Source organism: Macaca mulatta, chromosome 1 (genome assembly GCF_049350105.2).
Source record: "Macaca mulatta isolate MMU2019108-1 chromosome 1, T2T-MMU8v2.0, whole genome shotgun sequence".
Taxonomy (NCBI): Eukaryota; Metazoa; Chordata; class Mammalia; order Primates; family Cercopithecidae; genus Macaca; species Macaca mulatta.
The window spans coordinates 207,558,781-207,584,090 of record NC_133406.1 but is presented as its reverse complement, the minus strand read 5'-3'; the positions used below and the strand labels follow the sequence as shown (position 1 = coordinate 207,584,090).

General features: G+C 50.9%; 1 protein-coding gene across 6 annotated transcripts in view; it reads left to right on the top strand.

The window, feature by feature from the left end:
* The window catches only part of ZNF362 (zinc finger protein 362), a 41,898-nt gene that overhangs the window by 12,145 nt on the left and 4,443 nt on the right, over nucleotides 1-25,310 (top strand). For 2 of the 6 annotated variants that reach the window (XM_077991023.1, XM_077991032.1), the window contains exons 2-9: nucleotides 1,817-1,942; nucleotides 6,521-6,637; nucleotides 7,387-7,450; nucleotides 7,634-7,880; nucleotides 11,399-11,732; nucleotides 12,855-13,079; nucleotides 23,992-24,070; nucleotides 24,199-24,357. In XM_077991023.1, coding sequence (XP_077847149.1) covers nucleotides 7,388-7,450; nucleotides 7,634-7,880; nucleotides 11,399-11,732; nucleotides 12,855-13,079; nucleotides 23,992-24,070; nucleotides 24,199-24,357 — 1,107 coding nt within the window. In that variant the 5' untranslated portion in view covers nucleotides 1,817-1,942; nucleotides 6,521-6,637; nucleotide 7,387. 6 annotated transcript variants of the gene reach the window in all.

Sequence of the window (25,310 nt, the reverse complement as noted above, 5' to 3'; positions counted from 1 at the left end):
GGTGAGAAGGGAAGCAGAGCCCTGGGGGAACTGGGAGATGCTCAGTCTGGCTGTGCAGTGCAAAGTGGAACAGCCAGAGAGATCGGCAGGGGCTGCACACGTACGGCTTAAGCAATCCAGACATTGTCTGGAGGGAAGTAGGGAGCTATGGAGGGTCTTAAGAAGGGCAGGGTTGGGATCTTTTATTTTATTAAAATTACAGTGACTGCAGTAATGGAGTGGAGGATGGAGGAGGGGGGGAACCTGTGAGGAGGCTCTTACAATAGCTGAGGCCAGAGCTGAAGGGGGCCTGTATCAGGGCAGGGGAGGTGGTGCAGACCCTCTTCTCTCCCCACCCTGTAGGATCCTAATCAGCTTCATGGTGCAGATGGAATGCCACCTCTTCCAGGTAGCCCTTCCTGACACCCACCCTCCAAGTCATGCGCGCTTTGAGGCTGGGGCTGTGCAGGGCCTGGCGTGCAACAGTCAACTGCCTGCCCACCAGCAGCTGACGCTGACCTCCCACTGCCCCATGCCTCTGGACCCTCCATCTGTTCCCTGCACTGGGCTACCAACTACTTTCGTTCATTTTTTAAGAATAAATTTATTGTTTTTGTTAAGAAACGGAACAGCATTACAGAGAATTTGGAAATCAGAGAAACAAAGACAAAGACCAAGATTGGCCCCAGCTGCCTCTTGCGTTGCTCCCAGCCTCCCTCTGGGTGTGGCTCCCTGAAGCTTTCTTTTTCTGACGCAGGTTTTTATTTTTGCCTCCTTTGTAATCATAGTATCCGGACAGTTTTGGGTCCTGCTCTCTCGCATTTGCTTTGTGAGGAGCTAGTTCCCATGTGGCCATGGGGTCTGGGCAAAGTCTCTTCTTTTTAAAGACAGGTTCTCACTCTGTCACCCAGGCTTGAGTGCAGTGGTGTGATCATGGCTCACTGCAGCCTCAAACTCCTGGGCTTAAGCGATTCTCCTGCCTCAGCCTCCCAAAGTGCTGGGATTATAGGCATGAACCATGCCCAGCCCAGCCAAGCAAATCTCACTTTTTAATGTCTGTGTGTTGGGCTGGGGTGGGAGGTGGGGGGTGGCCATAAGTTGCTTTACTGAACCCCTCTGCCTTGCAGTGAGTGAGTCTCGTGACATTCCTCCTGGGCTGCCTGTCCTCTTTGTGTCCATTCGTCTAGGTCTGAAAGTCTCCAGGTGGCAGGGCCTGGCACCTGATGTACCCCTTCCTCAGTACCCCCTCCCTCAGTTCCCCTCTGTGGAACTTGCTGGGCTGGCCTCAGAGACACCCTTCTGGGACAGGGTGATAAACAGACCCAGTTTCAAGTTCAGACTCAGCTCTGTGACCTAAGGCAACTTGCTTAACCTCTCTGGACCTCAGTTTCCTCATCTGTACAATAGGTCTATTGTGAGAGTAAAATAATGGCTGTAAAATATCCTGACACAGTCCCCAGTCCATTGGAAGTGGCCACCTTGGGCTAGAGGCTGGCAGAAATGAATGAGCACCAACCCTACTTGTGAAGAGTTTGAAGTCTGGTGGGGAGGACGCCCGGGAAAATATAACTGCCCTGGAGTGCAGTTGGCCCTGTAGTGCTGGCTCAGTGCTGGGCATCCTAACTCCATCACTTACTAGCTGTGTGATTTGGGGCAAGTTGGTCGATCTCTCTGTGCTGCACTTTCTTCTGTTAATTGTGCATCTCACAGAGTCATTGGGAAGATTCAGTGACATGAATCATGACATATTCAACACATAGATGTTAAAATCAATGGTAGCTGGCACTTTATTACTATTATTATTGTTATTATTGTTATTGTTATTCCCATATACAAGGTGCTGTTGGGAACACAGAGGAAGTGACTGGCTGGGGGTTCAGGGAAAGCTCCGTAGAAGAGGGAACACTTGAGCTGGGTCTTGAAGGATGAGTAGAAGTTCACCAAGTGGGAAAGGACACTCTAGGTAAGGAGCTTGTGATTCCAGGTTGCACTCTGTCAATGAGGGTTTGTTCTTTGGGGGATTAAAGCATTGTGTTCTTCCCTGAGTGCTCCTACTGCCCCGCTCTGGGTCTGCCCTGGGGGAGGTGTGTGCTTACCCTCCTGTAGTGGCCTCCTGTGTCGTGGTGGCTGTGGGTTCCTCCTCACGGCAGCTGCTGGGTCCCCATCAGTCCATGTTTGGGGCCACAGGTCTGTATCTGTCATGTGTGTCTGGGTTTGGTGCTGTCTGTCCGCATGTTCCTATGGCTGTGTTTGTCAGCATTGGTATACAGTGGGCCCCCTGGGCTCCACTGTGGGGGGTACTTTGCATGCTTCCTTGGCCTCCAGCTCCAGGCCTCTTAGGCCGCCCTCCTCCCTGGCCCAGGTACAGCCCCTGCCTCTCTGCTCTGCTCCCCAGGGGCTTCCCGCTGCCTCTTCTCCTGGCCTTTCTAGTCCCCTCTACACTAGGCACTCAGAGGGGCCTTTCTCAACCACAGATTCTGTCCCATCACCTACTGCTTCAAGTCTAGCCTTCAGGCCTAGGAATCAGGGAGCAGCCTTTTAGGTCTGGCCCCAGCTGCTGGTTCCAGCCTCATCTCCCATCTGCCAGGCAACACCGAACATTCGTGGCTCCCCTCACACACTGTTGGGCTCCTCGCCTGGGGGGCCTTTGCTCAAGCTGTTGCTTCTGCTGGGAATGCTCCCACCCCTCCTCTGCCTACCTAACTCCCACTCATCCTTTAAGACCCAAGGCAGGCATCACCTCCCCTGGGAAGTCCTCCCTGATCCTCTCCAGGCTGGGTCAGGTCCCTGGCTCTGGGCTGCTAATCCCTTCCATGGGGGGTAGGAGCAAGTGCCTTGCCCAAGATCACACAGCTGGTGAGTTGGAGTCAAGATTGGGATCCGGGTATGTTGGGCTGCAAACAGAGCGGGCTGTTCCACAGTCCCGGTGAGGCAACAGTGGCTGGGACTGTTGGAGAAGAGTGGGTGGGCTTGAGAGAGACTTTGGAACTGGAATCCTGAAGACATGGCTGAGATGGGTCTGAGGTGGGTGGGGAGGGAGGGCAAGTGCGGTAGATCACTGTGTGTCTGCAGGAGCATCTGGGCAGGTGTGCGGTAGATCACTGTGTGTCTGCAGGAGCATCTGGGCAGGTGTGCGGTAGATCACTGTGTGTCTGCAGGAGCATCTGGGCAGATGGGGATGTCCCACTGTGAGGGGGGGATGACCAGACCAGGTGCATGGCATAGGGAAAGACGAAGTTCAGCTCAGGCCCGCAGAGTCTGAGCAGCCCAGGAGTCGGCCAAAGGGACTGTCAGGGAGAGGCCTAGCTGGAGGTGGGGACTTCGGGCTTGGCTGGTCTTGAGATTCTAAAATGGTTGGGTCACCCAGGAACTGAGGCTGGTGGGAGAGAGGGAGCTCCCACTCTATCCTGAGGAGCTGAATTGGTGGGGAAGAGAGGCTAGGGACTATAAAGGAGGCTGAGAAAGTGAGGAGCCAGGTGTCATGGCACACAGGCCTTCTCCGAGGGGCCAGGTGGCAGGGAGGCCATGGAGGACAGGACTGGAATGTGGTCCATAAGCTTTGACCTCAGGGCGGCTACTGTGCTGTGTAGGTAGTCTCATAGGTCGGAGTTCTTTGCAGAAGCTTGTGGGCCACTTGTCTGCTTCCTCCACTTAGCTTGGGGCTCGGGGAGGGCCGAGTTCTTTCCAGTTGGCTAAGGCTCCCCAGCACTGGTCCCAGTTTGGCCCAGAGGATTTGTCCAGTATGAATGGATGGACAGATTGATAGATGGGCCAGCTGCCATCAGCAGGCCGTATTTTGGAAGGGGTGTTTCATTCATCCGTCCATCCGCTGTTTTTCACCTTTTAGAATAAGAGAAACAAAATGACATTTGCTCCCCTGCGAGGATCAGCCCTGTGTCTTGGGGCTGACAGTAGAGAGTCTTGGCTTTTGTCGTGCTTGAGGCCTGGCCACCAGCGTGTTTCCTCTGCCCATTCTAGCATGCACACTCAACCCCCGGGTGGCTGCTCTGTCTCCACCCCCAGCCCTCACCAGGTCCTCAGATAGTCACCTCCGCGTCACTGCTCCCCTGGCCCAGCATGCTTCCTGCCGCCTTCTCACCACCAGCATTCCAACCCAACATCTTAGCGTGGCATTCAGTGCCCTGTGTCTCCCCACCTCTCTGCTCTGCAGCTCTCTTTAGTGCCCGTGGGTGCTGTTCACTATCCCAAGCCTGCCTTGTGCTTTCACATCTCCACGCCTTTGCTCAAGCTGTGACCTCTTCCAAGAATGTCCTTCTGCCTTGTCCCTCTGTCCTGAACACACATCTGACCATATCTCTTTCTGGCTTCAAGCCCCTCCCTTAGGCAAGATCTGAATGGCTTGGCCTGGCCCTGGCTACCTTCCTCCCTCACCTCTCGCCAGGGCCCACCCTCTTGTCCAGGTCCCAGGGCTGCACAGGGGATACCCACCTCAAAGGCATGTTGGGAGTCTCACATGAGATGTGATGCGTGTGACACGCAGGAAGAGCTCAGGAAATGTTTGGCCCCTGCCCTGTGTTCCCTGTGCCTGTCACACAGTAGGTGGACACCAGGACTAGGGTCACTGACTGAATCATTACTTAGAACCAGCCAGAAAATGATGCAGAGAAATCAGGCAGAGGTGGTGTGGATCAGATGAAGTGATCTGGGGCCCAACTAGGGTGAGGGGTGGCCCCTGCCTGACCAGGGGTCTGATAAGTGGCAGAGAGGATGTTCTATGCCAGCTGTGGTACCCTGGGCAAGGCCCCCTCTTCCCATGGCCCCCTGACCAGTGTAGTGGCTCTGAACTTGGCACTGAACTGAACTGAAGAGGAGGAAAAGACGGATCTCCTAGAACTGTCTGAGAAGCAGCGAGGTGCAGTGGGCAGAGTCCTGGGCCGGGGCCGGAGTGAGGCAAGGTAGCCTGTTTCACCCCATTTTACAGAGGAGGAAACCTGAGGCTTAGAGAGCTAGCATCCAGCATCACAGCACCGTGCTGCTTCCTGTTTCTCATGCATGTGGCCTGAGCAAGGTGCCTCCCTCCTGGTGCCCTCATTTCTTCCTCCGTGAAATGAGAGTGAAAATTCTTCCTTGCTTGCCGTCCTCCTGAGGTTCTAATGAGAATGTTGGTGGGCACAGAAGAGCTTTGTAAACTGTGAGCAGTGCTAGATAATTGTATGGGATTGTCTTTAAAATCATTCTGATTATTATTACTTCATTTATTCATTTCATTATGCAACTCACATTATTGATAACCTTTGGGCCTCGGTGCTGGGGATACCCAGATGAACAAGACAGGTGTATCCAATGTCCATGCTCCCTGCCCCTAGCCGTGGAGCCTCTTTACCCTGGCTTTACATCTCAGTCGCCTCCATATTTCTCCCTGTGGACAACAGCAGGGTTGGGACAGGTCCTGAGACTGCTGTGTGAGCAAGTGCTCACCTGTGGGGTCGCAGCCATGTCATCCTAAGGTAGGGCTTATTCACAAGCCTGTGGTCAGGATGCTTTGTCATTCCCCTGAATAGGTAAGGGACTGATGAACTAGACTTTGGAGTCAGGCGGATTAGAGTGGGAATCTCAGCTCTCTGCTTACTTGCTGTGTGACCTTGAATAAGTCACTCCACCTCTCTGAATTCAGTGTCCTGAGTTGTAAAATGGGAATGATAAGAGTACCTACCTGCCTTTCAGTGTCATTGTGCCTGGCACAAGAGAGGCACTTGGTAACTTGCAGCCTCCTCACTGTAATTATTGTTTTGAGTTTGTTCTGGGAAAGGAGAAGTCCCAGGGGTCTGGAGCATTCAGGGAGAACTCCAGGCAGGAAGTACTTCTTGTGTTGGGCTGTAAGGGATGGGTGGGCAGAGGGAAGGGCATCTTGGTGCCTGTGGGTGGAGGAGCAGGAGGGCTGATGGAGGGCAGGAGCTGCCCCAGCCGCCTCAGGAGGGTGCTCCAACCCAAACTGGCCCTCAGGCTGGGAGTGAGGGGTAAGGATGTTTGCCTATAGATATTGAGCCATTTGCATATGGGCATTTGCTCTACCAAAGACTAGGGTTTGCAAAGCAAATTCCCCAGAGGAACCAGCTTGAGCAAATCTGATTTCTAATTTTGACTGTGGCACCTTCGCCTTGTGGCCTAGGACAGGTTTCCTCCTTCCCTTCTCTCTGAGCCTCAGTTTCTTCACTGATAAAATGGTATAATAATACCTCTTGTGCCTGCTTTCAAGTAAAGATCACAAGAGATAATTCATCTAAAATTTCTTTCTTAAAATATTGAGATTAGATCGTGTCCTTATCGAGGGTTTTCTCTCGAAACCTTATAGCTACCATTCCAATAGGGGCTTTTCACGCTCATAGGATGAGGAAAAGAGGTTGAAAGTGCTTCATTTTGGTCTTTCCTGTCAAAATAAACAATTTCATTTAAGCAACGATACCAGTTAGGCAAGTGATTTCCATAAGAGAGAGATAAGATAAACTTGACAGGGAGCAAGGCTTAATGGAAACCCTCTGTGAGGCATGGTCCCTGTAAGTCACTTCTTGACTTACTCTAGGGTCGCAGGAAGACAAACCTTCTGGAAGACTGAGATAGCCCTGAAGGCCCATCCTTCATACTGCCCTGGTTGAAAAGGCCTTCTAACCGCACAGGCCTGCCATGGAACTTGCCAGAGGTGAGGGCCACCAGTCTGTCACACACTTTTACCAAAGAGCCCCAGACTGCCCTAGCTTCAGGCCTCTTCGGCCCCTCCGTGACCACAGCGTTCTCGTCCACATCGTCGTGGGCCAGGTGTTGCACGTGGCATTGAACAACCACACGTGGCCTGTTAACTTTCCAGAAGTACAGTTTCTTGAGTCAAAAGGCAATAATCATTTGGGTCACTGTAAATTGTCCTGCCAAACTGCCCCTCAGAAAGGCTATATCTGGTGACCCCATGTTGCCCCCTGATTTTGAGAAGGATGTCTGTACTCAAAGGGACAGGGGGCAGAAGGGCAGGGATCAGGGATGGGCATTTACAAATTTGCTCCAGTCCGCCCCAGTTTGTCTCTGGACTCGGGGGCCCTTCTGTGTGGAACGCATGGGGTTGGCACAGCAGCCTGGGGCCCTCCTGGGGGATGGAGATTGGTTGGCCAGCATTGGGGTGACAGGGGTGGGAGCTGGTCGAGAGTACTCCAGTCTGGATGTGACGTTTGCCCTGTGGGGCCCACTAAGGTGGGGGGTGTCACCCAATTCCAGGTTTTTCAGCCTGGAGATGTGACTCCCTGGGCCAGGTGGGAGGCCTGCTGTGCTGTGAGGCTGGGGGACCCATGGGGACATGGATCCCAGACACTGGCCCCGACTTGAGTGGGCGCAGCTAAGGGGTGCTCGCCCCAGTCTGTGGGGAGGGCTCTCTTCCCGGTGACAGTCGCTCTCTTCCCGCAGGATGGCCGAGCCTCGATTTAACAACCCCTACTTCTGGCCCCCTCCTCCCACCATGCCCAGCCAGGTAAGACTGACGTCGTCCCTCCGGATGCCCTACCCTCCTTGGAGCTGCTTCGCTTCGCCCTGGGTTTTGGCTGTGCCTTGTGGGGCGAGGGGTTAGGAGCGAGGGGCGCGGGTGGACCAGCGGGCCTGGGGAAGGCGCGGGACGCGGTCCAGACCTCCTCAGCCCGTCGTCTTACGCCCGCAGCTGGACAACCTGGTCCTGATTAACAAGATCAAGGAGCAGCTGATGGCGGAGAAGATCAGGCCGCCTCACCTGCCGCCCACGTCGGCCTCGTCGCAGCAGCCGCTGCTAGTGCCGCCGGCGCCCGCGGAGAGCAGCCAGGCCGTCATGTCGCTGCCCAAGCTGCAGCAGGTGCCGGGGCTGCATCCGCAGGCGGTGCCGCAGCCCGACGTGGCGCTGCACGCGCGGCCGGCCACCAGCACCGTCACAGGTAGGCGGCGCGGGCGGGGCCGGCGAGTGGGCGGGGCCGGGGAGGACTGGGTGGGAGGGGGCGGGCGTAGAGGGGACTTGGTGAGGATGGGACCCTGCTAGGTGAGAGCAGGGCCGGCAGGGCTTGGGGGTAGGGCGCAAAGCTTGGGGTGGTGGGGATGGCCCCGACGAGCCACAGCACTGGAGTTCCAACGACCCGGTACTGGAAGGACCCTTCTCCCCGCAGTGGACACGACAGGAGCGTGTCACTGTCCCATGGGGCTCACCAGGAAAGTTAGGTTCCCAATATAGAACTTTGGAAATCCTGAGATTCTTTGGGAACCCAGAGAACGACCAGATTTGAGGGGTAAGAGCCGAAACGCAAGGAAAGGTTGGCAGCAAACCAGGGAAATGGGACAGGAAGAGGGAACCGCACATGCGGAGGGAGTATGTGTGTAGGAAGCAAGAGAAGGACAGACCGTCTGGGGTGGGAAGGCCTAGAAGATGGTGATGATGATGGTGATGGTGGCAGCTAGCTGCAGTCGAGCGCCCATGTATGTTCACCAGTGTTCATTGTACTCCCAGCAGCCTGTGAGGTGTGTGCTGTTGGTATTAGGTGGAACACGGGACCGTTTTGACTTAGAAAAACAGCAGTTTCATGCAGTTCACCGCAATGTCTCTATTCAACAGATGAGGAAACTGAGGCAGAGAAAGGTAAAGCCACTTGCAACCACGGTTTACAGCTAGTAAGAGGCAGAGGCCGGCAGTGTGGCTCCAGAGCCCGTGTCTTCACTCTGTTTCCATGCTCAGTTCTGCTGAGGCTTTGAGGAAGCAGGGACCAGATTAAGAAGGGCCCTGTAGGCCACAAAGCAGTTTGGACTTGACCCTTGGGCAGTGGGGAACCACTGAAGGTTTTTAAGTGGGGGAGAAAACACTCAGATATGGGTTGAGAAAACGGAGTCTGGCTGCTAGGTGGAGAAGAGGTTGTCAGGGGGTAAGCATGGAAGCAGGGAGATCTTCAGGAGTGTGGTGACCTGGGCAACGCAGTGGTAGTGGGAATAGAGAGAAGTGGACAGATCTGAGATACATTGTGGGAGACGAGAGGACAGGATGTAGGAGTGTGAGGGGAGGCAGGAGGTGAGGGAGACTCCTGGGCCACTGCCCTTGTGATGAAATCCCTGGAGAAGGAACAGGGTTGGGGAAAGATGTGAGCTAAGTCTTGGATAGGTTGAGGCTGGGGTGCCAGGGGGACATCCTGGGGTAATGTCAAGGGGCTGGAGCCACCGGAGGCCCTCCTTGGAGCCTGGTGGATAGGCTTTCTTGGGAGACCACAGTGGCTGGGCCTTTGTTCCTCCCCTGTCGCCTCTGCTGCCAGCCAGGTGATTCTGCCTCTTTCCTTCTCTCCTGCCTTTTCCCAGAGTCACCCAAGAATTACAGGGCCTGGTAAACCTATCCAGGCCCCAGCCGCACTCTGCATATCCCCTGTTACTATGATTTTATTAAATTTATTTTTTCCATTATAAAAGTAATATTAAAAAAGTAATATAAGCATATTAAGGGAAATTTGGAAAAAAGAGAAACTAGCAACAAAAAAATCATTCATAATCCCCAGCTCCCAACCCAGCAGCTCAGAGAGGCTCTTGGTCCATTTCCTTCCTTTGCCATATTTTTTGTTTTTCAATATTCGTGTGTGTTTTGCTGAGCTTGTGGTAGGGCTGTACCCATGGTTTTAACTTGCTTTTCCTACTCACCATTCTGTCATAAACATATATATTCCACTTTTTATTATAAAAGTAATACATAGTCATTATAGAAAATTTGGAAATTGCCAATAAGCTGAAAGGAGAAAAAATAGCCTTAATCCTACTATTGTGAGAATTTTCATGTTTATAATTTATTTTATTTTGTCCTTTAATCACAGATGTTAAAAATGGATAAATTCACCAGGTAAAAGATTCAAATAATATAGAATCAGACAAAATAGGAAAATCTCCTTTACCAAAAAATTCTTCTCTTTCCCTAGAGAGAACCACAATTAGCAGTTTGATGTGTCTCTTCTCAGATCTATTCCTGTGCGTTTACATATGCACATATATCTTGTCCAAACTACATCTGCAGTTTGAGTGTGTGTTCTTTAAAATAGATGACCTCCTATGTCTGTGATTGGCTTTTTTCACCTGACAGCACATTTCGACCTTCTCTCTCTGTCACTGCATCACATCGATCTTGTTTTAGTGGCTGTGCAGTTCTCCCTAATGAGAGTGGACCACAGCTCTTTACAAAGCTCATGCTGAGGACAAACAGGTTGTGTTCAATTTTATCTGATCACAGTTTTGTATGGACTTGTATACACGTCTTTGTGCTCATGTGGGAATATTTCTTTATTGTAAATTTCTAGAAGTAGAATTACTCGGCCAAAGTTATGTACATTAAAATTTGTTTAAATTAATTATTATTATTTTTTTTAAGAGATAGGGTCTTGTCCTGTTACCCAGGCTGGAGTGCAGTGGTGTGAATATGGCTCACTGAAGCCTCCACCTCAGGGGCTCAAGTGATCCTCCCACCCCAGCCTCCCTAGTAGCTGGGACTACAGGCACATGCCACCACACCCAGCTAATTTTTGTAATTTTTGTAGAGAGACAGGGTTTTGCCATGTTGCCCAGGCTGGTCTTCAACTTCTGGGCTCAAGCAATCCTCCTACCTCAGCCTCTTAAAGTGTTGGGATTACAAGTGTGAGCCACTGTGCTTGGCCATGTTTAAATTTTAATGACTGTTGCCAGACTACCCTTCATTAAGGCTTTGCAAATGTATGCTCCCACCACCAGTGTGTGATACAAAACATTCTCCTGCTGACTTGACATTATCTTTTTCAATGCACAAATTTTTAGCTTTTTTTTTTAAAAGAAAAAAAAACGTAGTTAGAACCACACAATAGATACCATTTTCATCTTTTTGTCTGCTTCAGTTGATACTATAAATGTGTCTAGTCCTCTCATTTTTAAAAGAATAACTTTTACTACAGAAGTTTTTAAAGCTCTCATTGTCGAATCAAGTACAGTTAAGCTTCTTTTTTTTTAAAAAAATTACTCCTAGTCTACCATCCATATCACATTTTGGCACATTCTTTCCTACTTATTTTTTCTGTGCATACGTATGTAGTTTGCTTAAACAAACATAACCTCCTTTTCAATGGGCAGCTGAGGCAATTAATCGCTGTTTACCGAACCCCTTCCTAATGTTGCATATTTCAGTTGCCTCTAAAATTTTGCTGTTATAAATAAGACAGCAGTGAACTTCTTTGTGCCTCAGTCGTTTTCTATAGTTTGAATTTTTCCAAAGTGCCTCTGTTATATAACTCAATTTAATCTTAAGGTGCCTAAGGCATCTTACACATGCACAAGGTCTCATTTAGTTACCCCTGGGTAGCAGCTTACGAACGTTAAGGGGATGCTCGCCTGCCAAAATCACATAGCTGGGTGGGCAGCCGAGCTGGCCTCTGCAGCTCCCCTCACCCCTACCCCCACCCGCCTGTCTTCGCAGGTCTGGGGCTGTCCACCCGGACCCCGGCTGTGAGCACTTCTGAGTCGAGCGCGGGCACAGGCACGGGCACGGGTACCAGCACCCCGTCCACACCCACCACCACCAGCCAGAGCCGCCTCATCGCCTCGTCCCCCACCCTCATCTCAGGGATCACCAGCCCCCCTCTCCTGGACTCCATCAAGACAATCCAGGGCCATGGCCTGCTTGGCCCCCCCAAGTCCGAACGCGGCCGCAAAAAGATCAAGGCGGAGAACCCGGGGGGTCCGCCTGTCCTTGTAGTCCCCTACCCCATCCTGGCCTCGGGCGAGACTGCCAAGGAGGGCAAGACGTACAGGTGGGGGTCTCGGCGGGATGAGGTCCGAGTGGGCTTGGGGCTGGGGCTTGAGCCAGGGCTGCTCCAGGAGTGGGGCTCAAATGGACCCTTTGGGCCGAGGGGGCAGGGCTAGGGTCCAGAGGGGCGGGGCCTTCTGGAGAGCCCCACCCACATCCCGGGTCCCGATTCGGGCAGGGCTGCTGGGTAGGGTAATAGAGCTTTGGACCCTTAGGTGTGGCCCGTGCCTGGCAGCCGCCCCCACAGCCTGGGGTTGTGAGAGTCGGTTTCCTCCTCCCTTTAAGCAGTGTTCTCAACCCTGGCCACCTTAGAATCACCTGAAGAGGCCGTGCACGGTGGCTCATGCCTGTAATACCAGCACTTTGGGAGGCCAAGGTGGGTGGATCACCTACGGTCAGGAGTTTGAGACCAGCCTGGCCTGCATGGTGAAACCTCATCTCTACAAAAAATACAAAGTTAGCCGGGCCTGGTGGTGCGCCCCTGTAATCCCAGCTACTCAGGAGGCTGAGGCAAGAGAATAACTTGAACTCTGGAGGCAGAGGCTGCAGTGAGCTGAGATCGGGCCACTGCACTCCAACCTGGGCGACAGAGTGAGACTCTGTCTCAAACAACAACCACCACCACCAGAATTTTAAAGAATCACCTGAAGAGCTTTCAGAAAATGCAGATGCCAGGGCTGCATCTCCAGGAATTCTGAGTTAACTTTTTGAGGGCAGAGGGTGTGGAGGGTGGGGCAGGCGTTGGTATTTCTTAGACGCTCCCCAGATGATTCTAATGAGCAGCCTGGTTGAGAACTACTTCATGTGGTAGAGCCTCCTCCCCAGAACCATGGGATGTAGCCCTGGGCAAAGCCTCACCAGGATCAGACCTGTCTTCCCTATGAGGTATAACCCTCTGCCCCGGGCTCTGTAATGTTCCCCCAGGCAAGAGCTTCCCCCTCCAGATTTAAGGGTGCCCAGGCTGGGAGACTGTGCCCTGTCTTTCCCAGGTGGGCCTGTGCTTCTTGGGCTCCTCACAGGAAAATACTGTCCCAGGTGCAAGGTCTCTCTGATGCGGAAGAGCTCCCCTGAGATGGACAGGCTGGGAGGGTCTTCCCGCGTGTGAACCCTGCCTCTTGCTCCGCAGGTGTAAGGTATGCCCGCTGACCTTTTTCACCAAGTCGGAGATGCAGATCCACTCCAAGTCGCACACAGAGGCCAAGCCCCACAAGTGCCCGCACTGCTCCAAGTCCTTTGCCAACGCCTCCTACCTGGCCCAGCACCTGCGCATCCACCTGGGCGTCAAGCCCTACCACTGCTCCTACTGTGATAAGTCCTTCCGGCAGCTCTCCCACCTCCAGCAGCACACCAGGTGAGTGACCTGCCTGCTGCCCTGCTGCAGCCCAACTCAGCATCTGTGGCCTGGCACATGGAGCCAGTGCAAGGAGGGGCAAGGACCTTTTCCAGGTGCCCATTGCCCTCAGGGTCACGGCCCTTGAGGACCTCACTGGCCTCAGCTGTTGTTACTGCACCCCATCCCCACTGTTTCTCATCTCTATGTCTTTGTACGTGCTGTGTCCTTTACCAGAGACACCCTCCTCCCGCTTTTCCCTGTTTCTCTGGCCATCCGCTTGTCATCGCTCAGTCTAGCTTCCTCCAGGAAGCCCTCCCTGATTGCTCTAGCTAGGTAAGGGACCCGACCTCTGTGTCCCCACAGGGCTCTGTGCATGTCCATCATAGCAGTGGTAGGCTGTCACGCCCACATCTGTTTATCTGCCCACCTCACTCAGTCTCCTGGGAGTTCTTGAAGGCAAGAGCTCAGTCTCCTCCATTTCCACATCCCCAGTTTGTGGCATAAAATAAGCAATTATTAAATATTTTGGAATAAATATAACTGGTTTTTACAGAGCATATGATTCATCTGTTTAACAAATACTTACAGAAACTTTTACTCTATGCCAGATACTATTCTAGATGTTGAGGATACAGCAAGGAACAAAATGGATGAAAATCTCTGCCTTCATGGGGCATACAGTCTAGTTGAGTGTGTGAAAGGGAGATTCAAAGCTATAAATGCTTTAAGAAAAGTTTGTGGCTGGGCGTGGTGGCTCACGCCTATAATCCCAGCACTTTAGGAGGCTGAGGCGGGCGGATCCCCTGAGGTCAGAAGTTCGTGACCAGCCTGGCCAATGTGGCGAAACCCTGCCTCTACTAAAAATACAAAAATTAGCTAGGTGTGGTGGTGGGCACCTGTAATCCCAGCTACTTAGGGGCTTAGGCGGGAGACGCGCTTGAACCCAGGAGGTGGAGGCTGCAGTGAGCCGAGTTTGCGCCATTGCACTCCAGCCTGGATGACAAGAGTGAAACTCTGTCTCAAGGAAAAAAAAAAAAAAAAAAAAAAGGAAAAGTTTGTGCAGGAGGGTATAGCCATCAGAAAGACTGGCTCACAAAATAAAAATACCATTGGTATTTTTAAAAACGAGCCAAAGATTACCAAGATTGCAGTTCGTCTGCTCAGAGGGGAAGCAGCACCATTTTCTGACATGTGAGAGATCATCTGTGTGAGCATTGTCACGTGTTTGCTAATATCAGCATTGTAAAAGTCAGGGATAAAACTGTTTTTTGTTGTGGAGTTTGTGGAGTTTGTAATTTACAGAAAGAACTCAAGGTTTTTTCTGTTTTGAGGACCAATACTATACAGAAGGGCTCTTTTTTCTTTTTTTGGGGGGTGTGGGGGGACAGAGTCTCACTGTATTGCCCAGGCTGGAGTGCAGTGTCGTGATCTCGGATCACTGCAACCTCTGCCTCCTCAGCTTCCCAGGTAACTGGGATTACAGGCGTGTGCCACCATGAGAAGGGCTCTATCTTTTATTTGCTTTTTTTGTTTTTGTCATTTATTCGTTTATCTCCATTGTCTTTGAATCCTTTATCCCTGGGTGCAAGATGTTTTACCTTGTCTATTTCTCTGACTTTGGGACATGATGTGTGAGTATGATAGTAAGAATCAAGTGGCAGGCTGGGCTCAGGGGCTCATGCCTATAATTCTAGCACTTTGGGAGGTTGAGGTGGGTTGATCACTTGAGCCCAGGAGTTCGAGACCAGCAACATAGCAAAACCCCATCTCTACAGAAAAATACAAAATTAGCTGGGAGTAATGGTGCATGCCTGTAGTCCCAGCTACTTGGGAGGCTGAGGTAGGAGGATCAATTGCTTGAATCCAGGAGGTCGAGGCTTCAGTGAGCCCAAGTTGCACCGCTGCACTCCAGCCTGGGCAACAGAGTGAGACCCTGTCTCAAAAGAAAAAAAAAATAAAAGAATAAAATGGTACAGTGGCAGCAGGGCCAGGTGTCAGTCTGTTTTCTCGTTGCTGTGCTTCCCAAGGCACAAATCTGACCACATAAGTTTGTTTCAGAAATTTTCTGATTTTGTTGTTACTTTGATTTTTAAAAAATTTGGCCAGGTTTATGTACAGAGATGTATGTAACAAGGTATTGATTGATAAAGTCCTCCCAGTTGTATGGTTCTTAAAATTAGAGCATGCGATAGAAAAGCTTGAGAGTTAACTCTGTTAGGAGACTTTGTAAGGCCCCCAGGCCAGAATTGCATGTGTGTGTGTGTGTGTGTGTGTGTGTGTGTGTGTGTGTCGGTGTGAAAAAATTTTATATTATTAGAGATCAGGAACCTAGAACCATCCAATTCACCTCTGCCAGATTGTGCCTATTCAACGTGTAATGTGGGGGATACCCTGTTTTTGGAGAATCTTCGTTTGTCAGTGTTTCTGGACGTGCAGAGATTGATGTCTTTTCATAACCTTAAAGGCTGAAATTCCACAAGCCATAGAGCAGGTCCAGTCCGGTTTCCTGGAGGCCCAGGGAGGCCTCATTCCCACTTTTGAAGTGCAGACCTTGTTTCTTACTCTCAGACTTGTCATGCCTAATTAAATGAAATTCGTCTCTAAATGTGACATTTCTGGCACAGCCATGGTTACAAATTTGATTTACCCAATTATATCCTGTTAGGAAGGAGGACGGATTCTTACAGATCCTGTTTACAGAACTAATGATCGTAAAAGAAAAGGGTCTCAGCAAAGATACTTTGAAGAGTTTTTAGCAATTATTCCAAGTAGGTTTGTAGATAAGGCCAATTACATTTGTTGTTTTCAGTAGAATGATTATTTCAACATTTCCTTGATGATTTATTATTTCATATCTGTTAGGTTTTTATAGTCCCCCTCCCACCCTCACCCCCAGAATTCTGAAGAGTTAGTTGGAAGAAGGCACCATTTTAGGAATATTTTATTCCAGTTTATTGAATACAGCCTCCTAAATTGAGGATTAGAGACAGATTAAAGAAAAAAAAGCCGGGCACGGTGGCTCAAGCCTGTAATCCCAGCACTTTGGGAGGCCGAGACGGGCGGATCACGAGGTCAGGAGATCGAGACCATCCTGGCTAACACGGTGAAACCCCGTCTCTACTAAAAAATACAAAAAAAAAAAACTAGCCGGGCGAGGTGGCAGGCGCCTGTAGTCCCAGCTACTCGGGAGGCTGAGGCAGGAGAATGGCGTGAACCCGGGAGGCAGAACTTGCAGTGAGCTGAGATCCGGCCACTGAACTCCAGCCTGGGCGACAGAGCGAGACTCCGTCTCAAAAAAAAAAAAAAAAAGAAAAAAAAAAAGACTTGGAAAGTTAGAACATTAGTAGAACATGAAGGGTAAAAGCAGTTTCATCCAGTCCTGGGGAATAATCCCTGTTCCTCTGATCGTGGGTTAGTTAGCCCGCTTTCAAGGTTATCTACTTCTGGACCAAGGACTCTTGGAGTCCACCTTGGCCTCTGGCAGTGTCTGGTCAAGAAGAGGATGTCAGCGTGGCGGCCTGTATGCATTTGTCTATTCTAGCTCGAAGCAGAGGCCTTTAAGCAATTGTGAGGGTAAAAATCAGACCTGTTGATTAGACCAAATGATTCCAGTTAGTTAATTGTAATAATCAACAATATCACAATGGAGGACAATAGAGTCTTCTATGAAGGTATAATACATGATCAATTTTTCATATTAAAAACACATTAGGCTGGTGTGGTGGCTCACGCCTGTAATCCCAACACTTTGGGAGGCCAAGACAGGTGGATCACTTGAGGTCAGGAGTTCGAGACCAGCCTGGCCAACATGGTCAAACCCCGTCTCTACTAAAAGTACAAAACTTAGCCGAGTGTGGTGGTGCATGCCTGTAGTCCCATCTAATCGGTAGGCTGAGGCAGAAGAATCACTTGACCTTGGAGGCAGAGGTTGCAGTGAGCCAAGATTGTGCCCCTGCACTCCAGCGTGGGTGACAGAGCAACACCCCATCTCACCAACAAAAAAAACATGTCATCGGCAGCAAGCACATTGGCCCATCTTCAGGGTCTTTTAATCCCATAAAGCGTTACCACTAATTGTTGAGGGCATTTTAAATCTAGAGACAAAATCTTTTTAAAGAAATGTCTTTGTTGATGCTTATTATGCCACCCTCTGTGCATTAGATTAGGTTTTTTTGGTCCATCTTAAAAAGTACACAAGAACATATATTACACATATTATATGTTTATGTATGTATAAAATTAACCCAGGGACGTTGAGTTTCTCTTTTTGTCAACTTTCTTACGCTACAGACTTCATAGGGCAGCTATCACTCTAGTGTTTGGCTAATTAAAAATATGGAGAATATATAAGCCAGGTGCCGTGGCTCAGCTCACGCCTGTTATCCTAGCACTTTGGGAGGCCAAGGTGGATGGATCACTTGAGGTCAGGAGTTTGAGACCAGCCTGGTCAACATGGTGAAACCCTGTCTCTACTAAAAATATAAAAATTAGCCAGGTGTGGTGGCGGCTGCCTATAATTCCAGCTACTTAGGAGGCCAAGGCAGGAGAATCACTTGAACTTGGGAGGTGGAGGTTGCAGTGAGCTGAGATTGCACCACTGCACTCCAGCCTGGGTGACAGAGCAAGACTCTATCTCAAAAAACAAACAAACAAAAAACAACAAAAGAAGAATACAAAACCCAATCATTGTAAGCATCCCTCCTTTTGTAAAGCAAGGAAGCAAGTCTTTGGTGTTGCCCAGCAGCCATCTGGAAACGCCAAGAGCATTTGCATTTGCATTTGCACCTTGGCAGTTTTATCTTTCTGAATCGGGGACCCGGATCTGAGAAAAGCGACAGCACAAAGTTGAGGGAACAGGCAAGTGAATAAACACAGGAGCAAGTGATGATAATGATGAAGAATTCTGTTTTTTTTTTTTTTCTTCAAGAAGTAGACTTTGTTTAAAAATATTATTTAAGAACATGACCAAAAAAAAGCAACAAAAAATTAACAGGCCTTTGAAGGAGAGGAGAGTATTTTGCCAGAATGTTCTTTGACTCAGGGATTATTCTCCATTCCTGAGGGCACAATTTTTTCCCCCTCCTCTCTCTCTTTTGGACTAATTTGAGTTCATAATGGCAGGAAACCAAACAAACAACAAAAGAGGATTCTATCAGCATTTGGAAGATAGTTTATAAGTCACTAGGCGCTGGCACATATAATTAAACTGATGTGTCCTAACTCAGTGGCAAAGAGGCGAGTGTCCCACATGCCCAGAACTCCCAGGATTCTCTAGACAAACAAACAAAGCCAAAGCTGAAGAAGCAACCAGATTCCAGATTCCTTGTCCTCTATTTGAAAGAGGCCCTTTCCTACTTGTTTGTCCCTTGGCAGAGAATCAGGCATCAGATCATATAATCAAATCCATCTTCCCAATGTTACAGCCACTATTGAAGGGCATAAAAGAAGGTCATGTCCAAAACAGAGCCAGCCCCGGTCAAGCAATAGAGGTAGAGTTGGTAAGAGGGCAAGCAAGATACGCCCTAGGAGTTGAGAAGGACGTGCTTGGGAGCACGGTCGGAGTGAGGCGGTTGAGTGGCACTGGAGCATCTTAATGGGCCTGCAGCGTGAAAGGAAGGCACAAGCAAAGTGAGGGACTTGCGAAGTATTGCACAAGTCCAGGCTTCAGAAGGATCAGCCCTCTACATAATAAACACCACATGGATTTATAGAGAAAATAGAACATTTTCTGTTCTTGTTAGTCCGATCATGGTAGAAAACCAGCATTGTCTTGTGCAGTTAGTGTATGTATAAGGGTCGTCCGTACCGGCAGATATCACAGTGCGGGAGTCAGGGATAACATTGTTTTGGGCTTGAGGCCAGGAGTCTGAGGCTGGCCTGGGCAACATGTTGAGACCCCCATCTCTACAAAAAATTAAAAAGTTAGCCGAGTGTGGTAGCATGTGTTGTAGTTCCAGCTACTCAGGAGGCTGAGGTGGGAGGATTGCTCGAACCCAGGAGGTAGAGGCTGCAGTGAGCTGAGATCGCGCCACTGCACTGCAGCCAGGGAGACAGAGATCCTATCTAAACAAACAAACAAACCAACCAACCATTGTTCTGGGAGGAAGTTAGTCAGTTATAGGAAATGGCTGAAAGTTCTATCTATTTGTGAGCTAGAGCTAGACAGAGTGACTCTGGATTTGTCTGTTTGTTTATTCAGGGTGCAAAGTGGTTTTGTTTTTGTTTTTCTTTTCCTGGTAGGGCGATGTTATGTACCTGCCTAATGATCATTGCAGCAGAGGAAAGTGTCGTTTTAGTTTTTTCAAGTCTGATAATAATGCTAATAACAATGACAACTATTCCTTGTTAAAGAACTTCTGTGTGCCAGGTCCTGCTTAAGGTGTTTTAATATACAGGATGTCCATAAAATCCCTGTGCAGTGTGAATTTGTTATTTCTTCCTAAGAGATAATGAATTTGAAAAATGCCACAGAGGGGGAATCCTCTCAAGGAATATTTAACTTTCATATATCTATGGCCATTGTTTTAGTTAAAAAACACGGCATGCCCAAAGCCATCTCATGGCTGAGAAATAAAAGTGATAATTCATGAATCCTTAATAATTTTATTGAAACATTGAATATATTTCCTCTTTGTTTTCATAAGTTGCTTAACTTAAATAGAAATTAATGTATTAAAAACTAACACTGCAAAAATATTTATGAACACCCTTTAAATTCTTAAATTTCTTTATTATTATCCCCATTTTAGAGAGGGGGAAACTGAGGCTCAGGGAGGCAGAGTCACTTGCCCAAGGTCACCCAGCTAAGAGGGGGCAGAAGCAAGATTCGAGTGCAGTGCACCAAGGAGCAGCCCAGTTCAGAAAGAAGGAAGGGGCTGGGGCATCAGGCAGAAGAAGCACATGGGGGTGGCGGTGCCAGGCAAGAGAGCAGAGCAAGTCTTTAGAGCCCCTGGGTGGGACTAGGACAGTGGAGGGTGGAGGGGCGTAGTCCAGGGCCACTAGCTTCAGCTCAGCTTCCTTGTGCTGCCTAAAGAGGAGTGACCACCAACCGGGCACTGTGGCTCATGCCTGTAATCCCAGCACTTTGGGAGGCTGAGGTGAGCGGATTATTGAGGTCAGGAGTTCGAGACTAGCCTGGCTGACGTGGTCTGGAACCATAGTGGTCTACTAAAAATACAAAAAAATTAGCTGAGCATGGTGGCACAGGCCTGTAGTCCCAGCTACTTGGGAGGCTGAGGCAGGATAATTGCTTGAACTGGGGAGGCAGAGCTTGCAGTGAGTGGAGATTGTACCACTGCACTCCAGCCTTGGCGACAGAGCGAGACTCCATCTCAAAAGAAAAGAAGAGTGACCACCTAGAGTCGGTGGACTTCCTGTCACCACAGATGTGGGCGCTGGGGCTGGGTGCTCCCCTATGGGAAGATGCCTTACAAAGAGAGGATTCTGATGTTAGAATTGAGGGCTCAGGCTTGACTTGAAGTTCAGGGACTGAAGACAAGAGGTTTGTGGCCAAAAGAACAGGCAGCATGGTCCTTCCTTATCCAACGGTTGCTCCCTGAAGCTTTTTCTGAGCCAGCCGCATGCTGGGTGCCATGCACAGGGACACAGGAGCGGGCAGAGGCAGGCCCCTGCCACTGTGACCCGGGAGGATGGCAGATGTGGAAACTTCCTTGAGAGAGGGAAGTAGGAGGTGGAGGTTGGGGGGGATCATCTGGGTTGAGTACGAGGGGTCCGCAGCCCTCCCCAGTTGGAGGAGGAATGGCATGAGCAAAGGCTCGAGGCCTGCTGGGGGGCTGCATCTGCATGTGTGTTGGGGGAGGTTGGTAAGATGCTCCTCCGGGGAGCACAGTGGCAAGAGAAGGAGGCTTTAGAAACCAAGGCCAGAATGTGAAGGGCCTTGCAAGCTGGGGAAGGGGATATGGACTCTGTCCTGGAGAAAGAGGGAGGGAGACCGTGGAGGCTGCCAGCCTGGGCTGTGAACAGGTCAGAGCCCTGCAGCTTCAGCCGTGCCGAGGCCTGGCGGGGAGAGGCTGAGGCTGGGAGTCCCGGGGGAGGCTGGGCACTTGTTGCACTTGCACGGGAGGAGGCCGGAGAGGCAGCTTGCTGGTCGAGAGGGCTTGCCTAGTTCCTGAGGAAGGACCCAAATCCGCTGGAGGACTGTTGGTCAGTCAGTCAGCAAACCCTCACGAAATACACTCCGGGCACGGAAGTCGCTGATGATGTGGAACCTATTTCTCTTGTCAATGATTGACTTCAGAGAGAAAGAACTTGCTTGCCTTCATTCAGTCTGTGTCTATTTATGGAATCCCCTCTGTGCTGAGCCCATGTCAGGCGCTGGGGTGATGGTAGGGAATGAGCCCAAGGGAGTTCCTCTGAAGGAACACAGTGACCAGACATGGAGAAAATAAGTACCCATGCAGAGACTTCTGGGAAGCCGATGGCGTTGTTGCCTGTGAGGTGGGCCGCAGGGAGCCTGACCTGGTCTAGGGGGTCAGGGAAGGCTGCCCTGATGAAGGGACTTTTATGCTGAGAACAGGAGTTGGGTTTTAGCCAGGTGTTAGCTGAGGGACAGGTGTTTCTGGTAGAGGGAACAGCTTGGATGAAGGATTGGAGGTGGGAAAGGCCTCAGTGCTGGAGGAGCTAGTGCAAGGCCACTGTGGCTGGGTTTCAGGGCAAGGGGAGAAGGGGTTGTGGGGTTTAAGACAAAGGCAGCGTGAGTCCTGGGGACCCTTAGGGGTTAGGTGACGGGGAGCCTAACTAAACGAATTCCCCAGCTCTAGAGGGAATGAGGATGGGGTGAAGTGAAGAGGATGCTGGCCTCAGGCAGAGTTGGTCCAGATGACCCTTAAGGTCCTTCCACTGTAGAGAGAGGGTGCAGCGGCCTGGGGTGGGATCCTGAAACGTGACACCCAGAAATGTGCAGGTAGAACAGGGGTGCTCAGAACTGCGTCAGCTCAGCTTCTGTTGGCACAGCTATTGTGGAAGGCCAGACCCTGGGCCTTGATCCTGAGACTGGTGCCCGTCCCTGCCCTCGGGATTCCCCAGCTAGCAGAGAAGTGTGGGCGGCCTTGAGGGTCCAGTGGGGTTGGCTCTGTGGTGAGGAATGTGCTCTGGAAGCCTGTGGGGTGAGCAGTACGCTCGGGAGATTCCGCAGAGCCCCACTCGCCAACATATCTAGAAGGATGAGCTGACATTTACCGGGCCAAAGAGCCAGGGAGGTCCCAGTGCTGAGGATGCAGACATAGCCGAGGTGTGTGGAGACTTATCAGACACGGCTGGCAGGGAAGAGTCATTCTCTGACCAGGACATAGGGTGCGTACGAGCAGGGAGGGGACGCTGGACCACCTGGTGAAGGCTTGAATGACATATAAGGAATTTGGACTTTGTCAATGTTTATAATGGCAGCCAATGGGCTTATTGGTAGCAGGGAATGTTTCTTACTCAACCCTGTGTCCCTGAGTCTAGCACTGGGCCTGGCCAGAGGGGCTTTAGTTTCTTTGATGAATTTGTTGATGGGCTGATGGCAAACCCAGTTAGTGAGAGGGGCTGGGGCCTTGGAAGGAAGGAGTGGACACCCTTTTGGTAAAATCTGGATATTCCCCTCCACTTTTGTTCCTCAACAAATTAGGCAAACAAGGTTCAGGCCCAGCTGGCATTTCATTGCCCACCTGCTTGGTACAGCGGATTTGCCCAAGTAGATGCTTGAAGACACGCCCAGGGAGATGGTGCAAAGGCATGAGTGCAGAAAGCAGGGAAGCCCACTATTAGTGCATGCCAGGCTGCTGAGTTCCATTTGTGGACATCATCGCCCAGTCCACAGCCCCATCCTCACCTGGGCTGTTGGGCAGGTATAGGGTCATCAGCTCTCAAGTCGCTGCCCCAGTGTCACCTTCCCCATGGGGCCCTTACCCCCATTTAAAACTGTACCCCTTCTTCCCGGCATTCATGGTCCCCCCATCTTGTTGTTTTCCCCACAGAACTTACTACTTTCTACATGTGATTTACTTGTTTATTTCACACTTGTTGCTTATTTCCTCCAGGCAGTAGCTTTTGTCTGTTTTGTTCATGATACATTCCAAATACCTAGCACAGTGCCTGGGGCATGGGTACCCAATGTGATGAATGTGAATGAATGAGTAATGATAACTGGCAAACGCTGAGTGCTTACTTTGTAGCAACACTAGGCTAAACCCTTTACATGCATTATCTGATGTTATCTTCACAAAGCCCGATGAGGTAGGGACTGTATTTTTATACCCATTTTGCAGATGAGGAAACTGATGCTCAGTGGTTTGTCCAAGGTCACCCAGCTGGTAAACAGCCAGGATGAGAATCCAGGAGTGGCAGGGACAGAAGGAACTCCCAGGAAGGACACAGAGGGGCTGAGCTTCAGGGCCGTGTTGTCCCGCATTCTCCCATTTACTGGGGTGACCATGTAGCTGTCACGGACATGTGCCTGACATAGGGTAGGGACAGGAAATAAGTGTCTGGGACCAATTAGAGGGAGATGTCTCCTTCGTCTTAGGGAAGGAGGCTGGGTGGGCAGGGAAGGTCCCGACAAAGCCGTGCATCTGTGTTCTTTGCATTGTGTGGTCTGTAGTGTGGGGTTTTTGAAAGAGAGGGGCAGTCAAATCAGGCCCCCTCCAACGCCTGCACTGGGTTGCTACCAGGGCTTTAGTGGTGGGCTGGGGACAGCAGGGACCTATGGGAAGCGGGAGGCTCTGTCAGACTGGCAGTGGAGGGCAGAGAATGAAGGAGGAGCCATAGCCGCTGAAGTCTCCAGCTCTTGCCTGGGCTCACTCTTGGTCCTTGGGGAGCATTGGGCAGTGTAGGGACTGAGAGGCTTAGGGGCCAGAGTAAGGACTTGGGGACTGGAACGGTCTTGGGGTGTGTGTCAGGGACTTCGACCTTACCGGGCTGCCCATTGCAGAATCCACACAGGCGACAGACCCTACAAGTGCCCACATCCTGGCTGTGAGAAGGCTTTCACTCAGCTCTCCAACCTCCAGGTGAGTGCCTGCCTGCCTCCTGCCCACCAGGTGGCCTGGTGCCCCCGCCACCCCCACAAGGGAGCGTGGGAAGGGGGTGGGGCAGGGGAGCCCTGTTCCTCTCCTGACCCCCTGCTGTGCCCCCACAGTCTCACCAGCGCCAGCACAACAAGGACAAGCCCTACAAGTGTCCCAACTGCTACCGGGCCTACTCGGACTCCGCCTCCCTGCAGATCCACCTCTCGGCCCACGCCATCAAGCACGCCAAGGCCTACTGCTGCAGCATGTGTGGGCGGGCCTACACCTCGGTGAGTGCCAGTCAGCCTGTGCCCTGCCCCAGGGGAGCCACTTCCTCTTCCAGGCCTCAGCTGCTTCCCCCTCTTTAGATCTGTGCCGACTCTTCCCATTTTCCAGACAAAGAAATTGAGACCTAGGGAAGGGAAGTGACGCCCTGAGATCACAGGGAAGAGTAGAACCAGGGCTTTTGCTTCCCATTTCTGGTTTCAGCTACCCCAGGCCCAGCCCCTAGCCTTCTGCTCACCTTTAGCCTGAGTCTCCAAGGCCCTGGAACACTCACGGCAGTGGCAGGAGGCTTTTCACCTGTTCTGCAGAGCTACAGAGAGAGAAGGGCCTTCCTGTCACCCAGGAAGCTGCAACCACCATTACGGCCACAAGGTGGCGCAGTGACGTCCACAGCCACCCTCATCTCAGGAAAGGCCTGAGCCGCCCAGAAAGCTCAGAGCATTCAGCCCCCATCCCTGGGTGGGAATTTCCCCAAACGAGGGCCTTTCGGCACCCAGAACTACCATTCACCCCCAGGTGAGTCGCTTGAGTGTGGGCTTCTGGTCAATTTAATATTCTAGTTCACAGACCCCATATCCCCAACATAGAGGTCACTGAGCCTCAGTTTCCTCATCTGTCAAATGGATGAACTCACAGGGCTGTTGGCTGGCACAGTGGTGCCAAATCAACCTGAGCTAGTACCATTATTTAGTCACTCAGTCTTTACTAAACACTTCTGCCTGGTGCTTGGGCATTGGGATGATGAGCCAGACAGACCTATTTTTTGCCCCCGGGGAAGTTAAGAACTACTGTTGGAGACAAGTATTAAACAAGTGCACACGTAATTGTTTGATGGGAAATTGTGTAACTGCTGTAAAGCAGAGCCTCTCGGCCGGACCTTTCCACTGTAGGCGCTGGCCTGCGCGTGGCAGGGCTCTGAGCAGCATTCCAGGCCTCCACCCACTAGATGCCAGTAGCA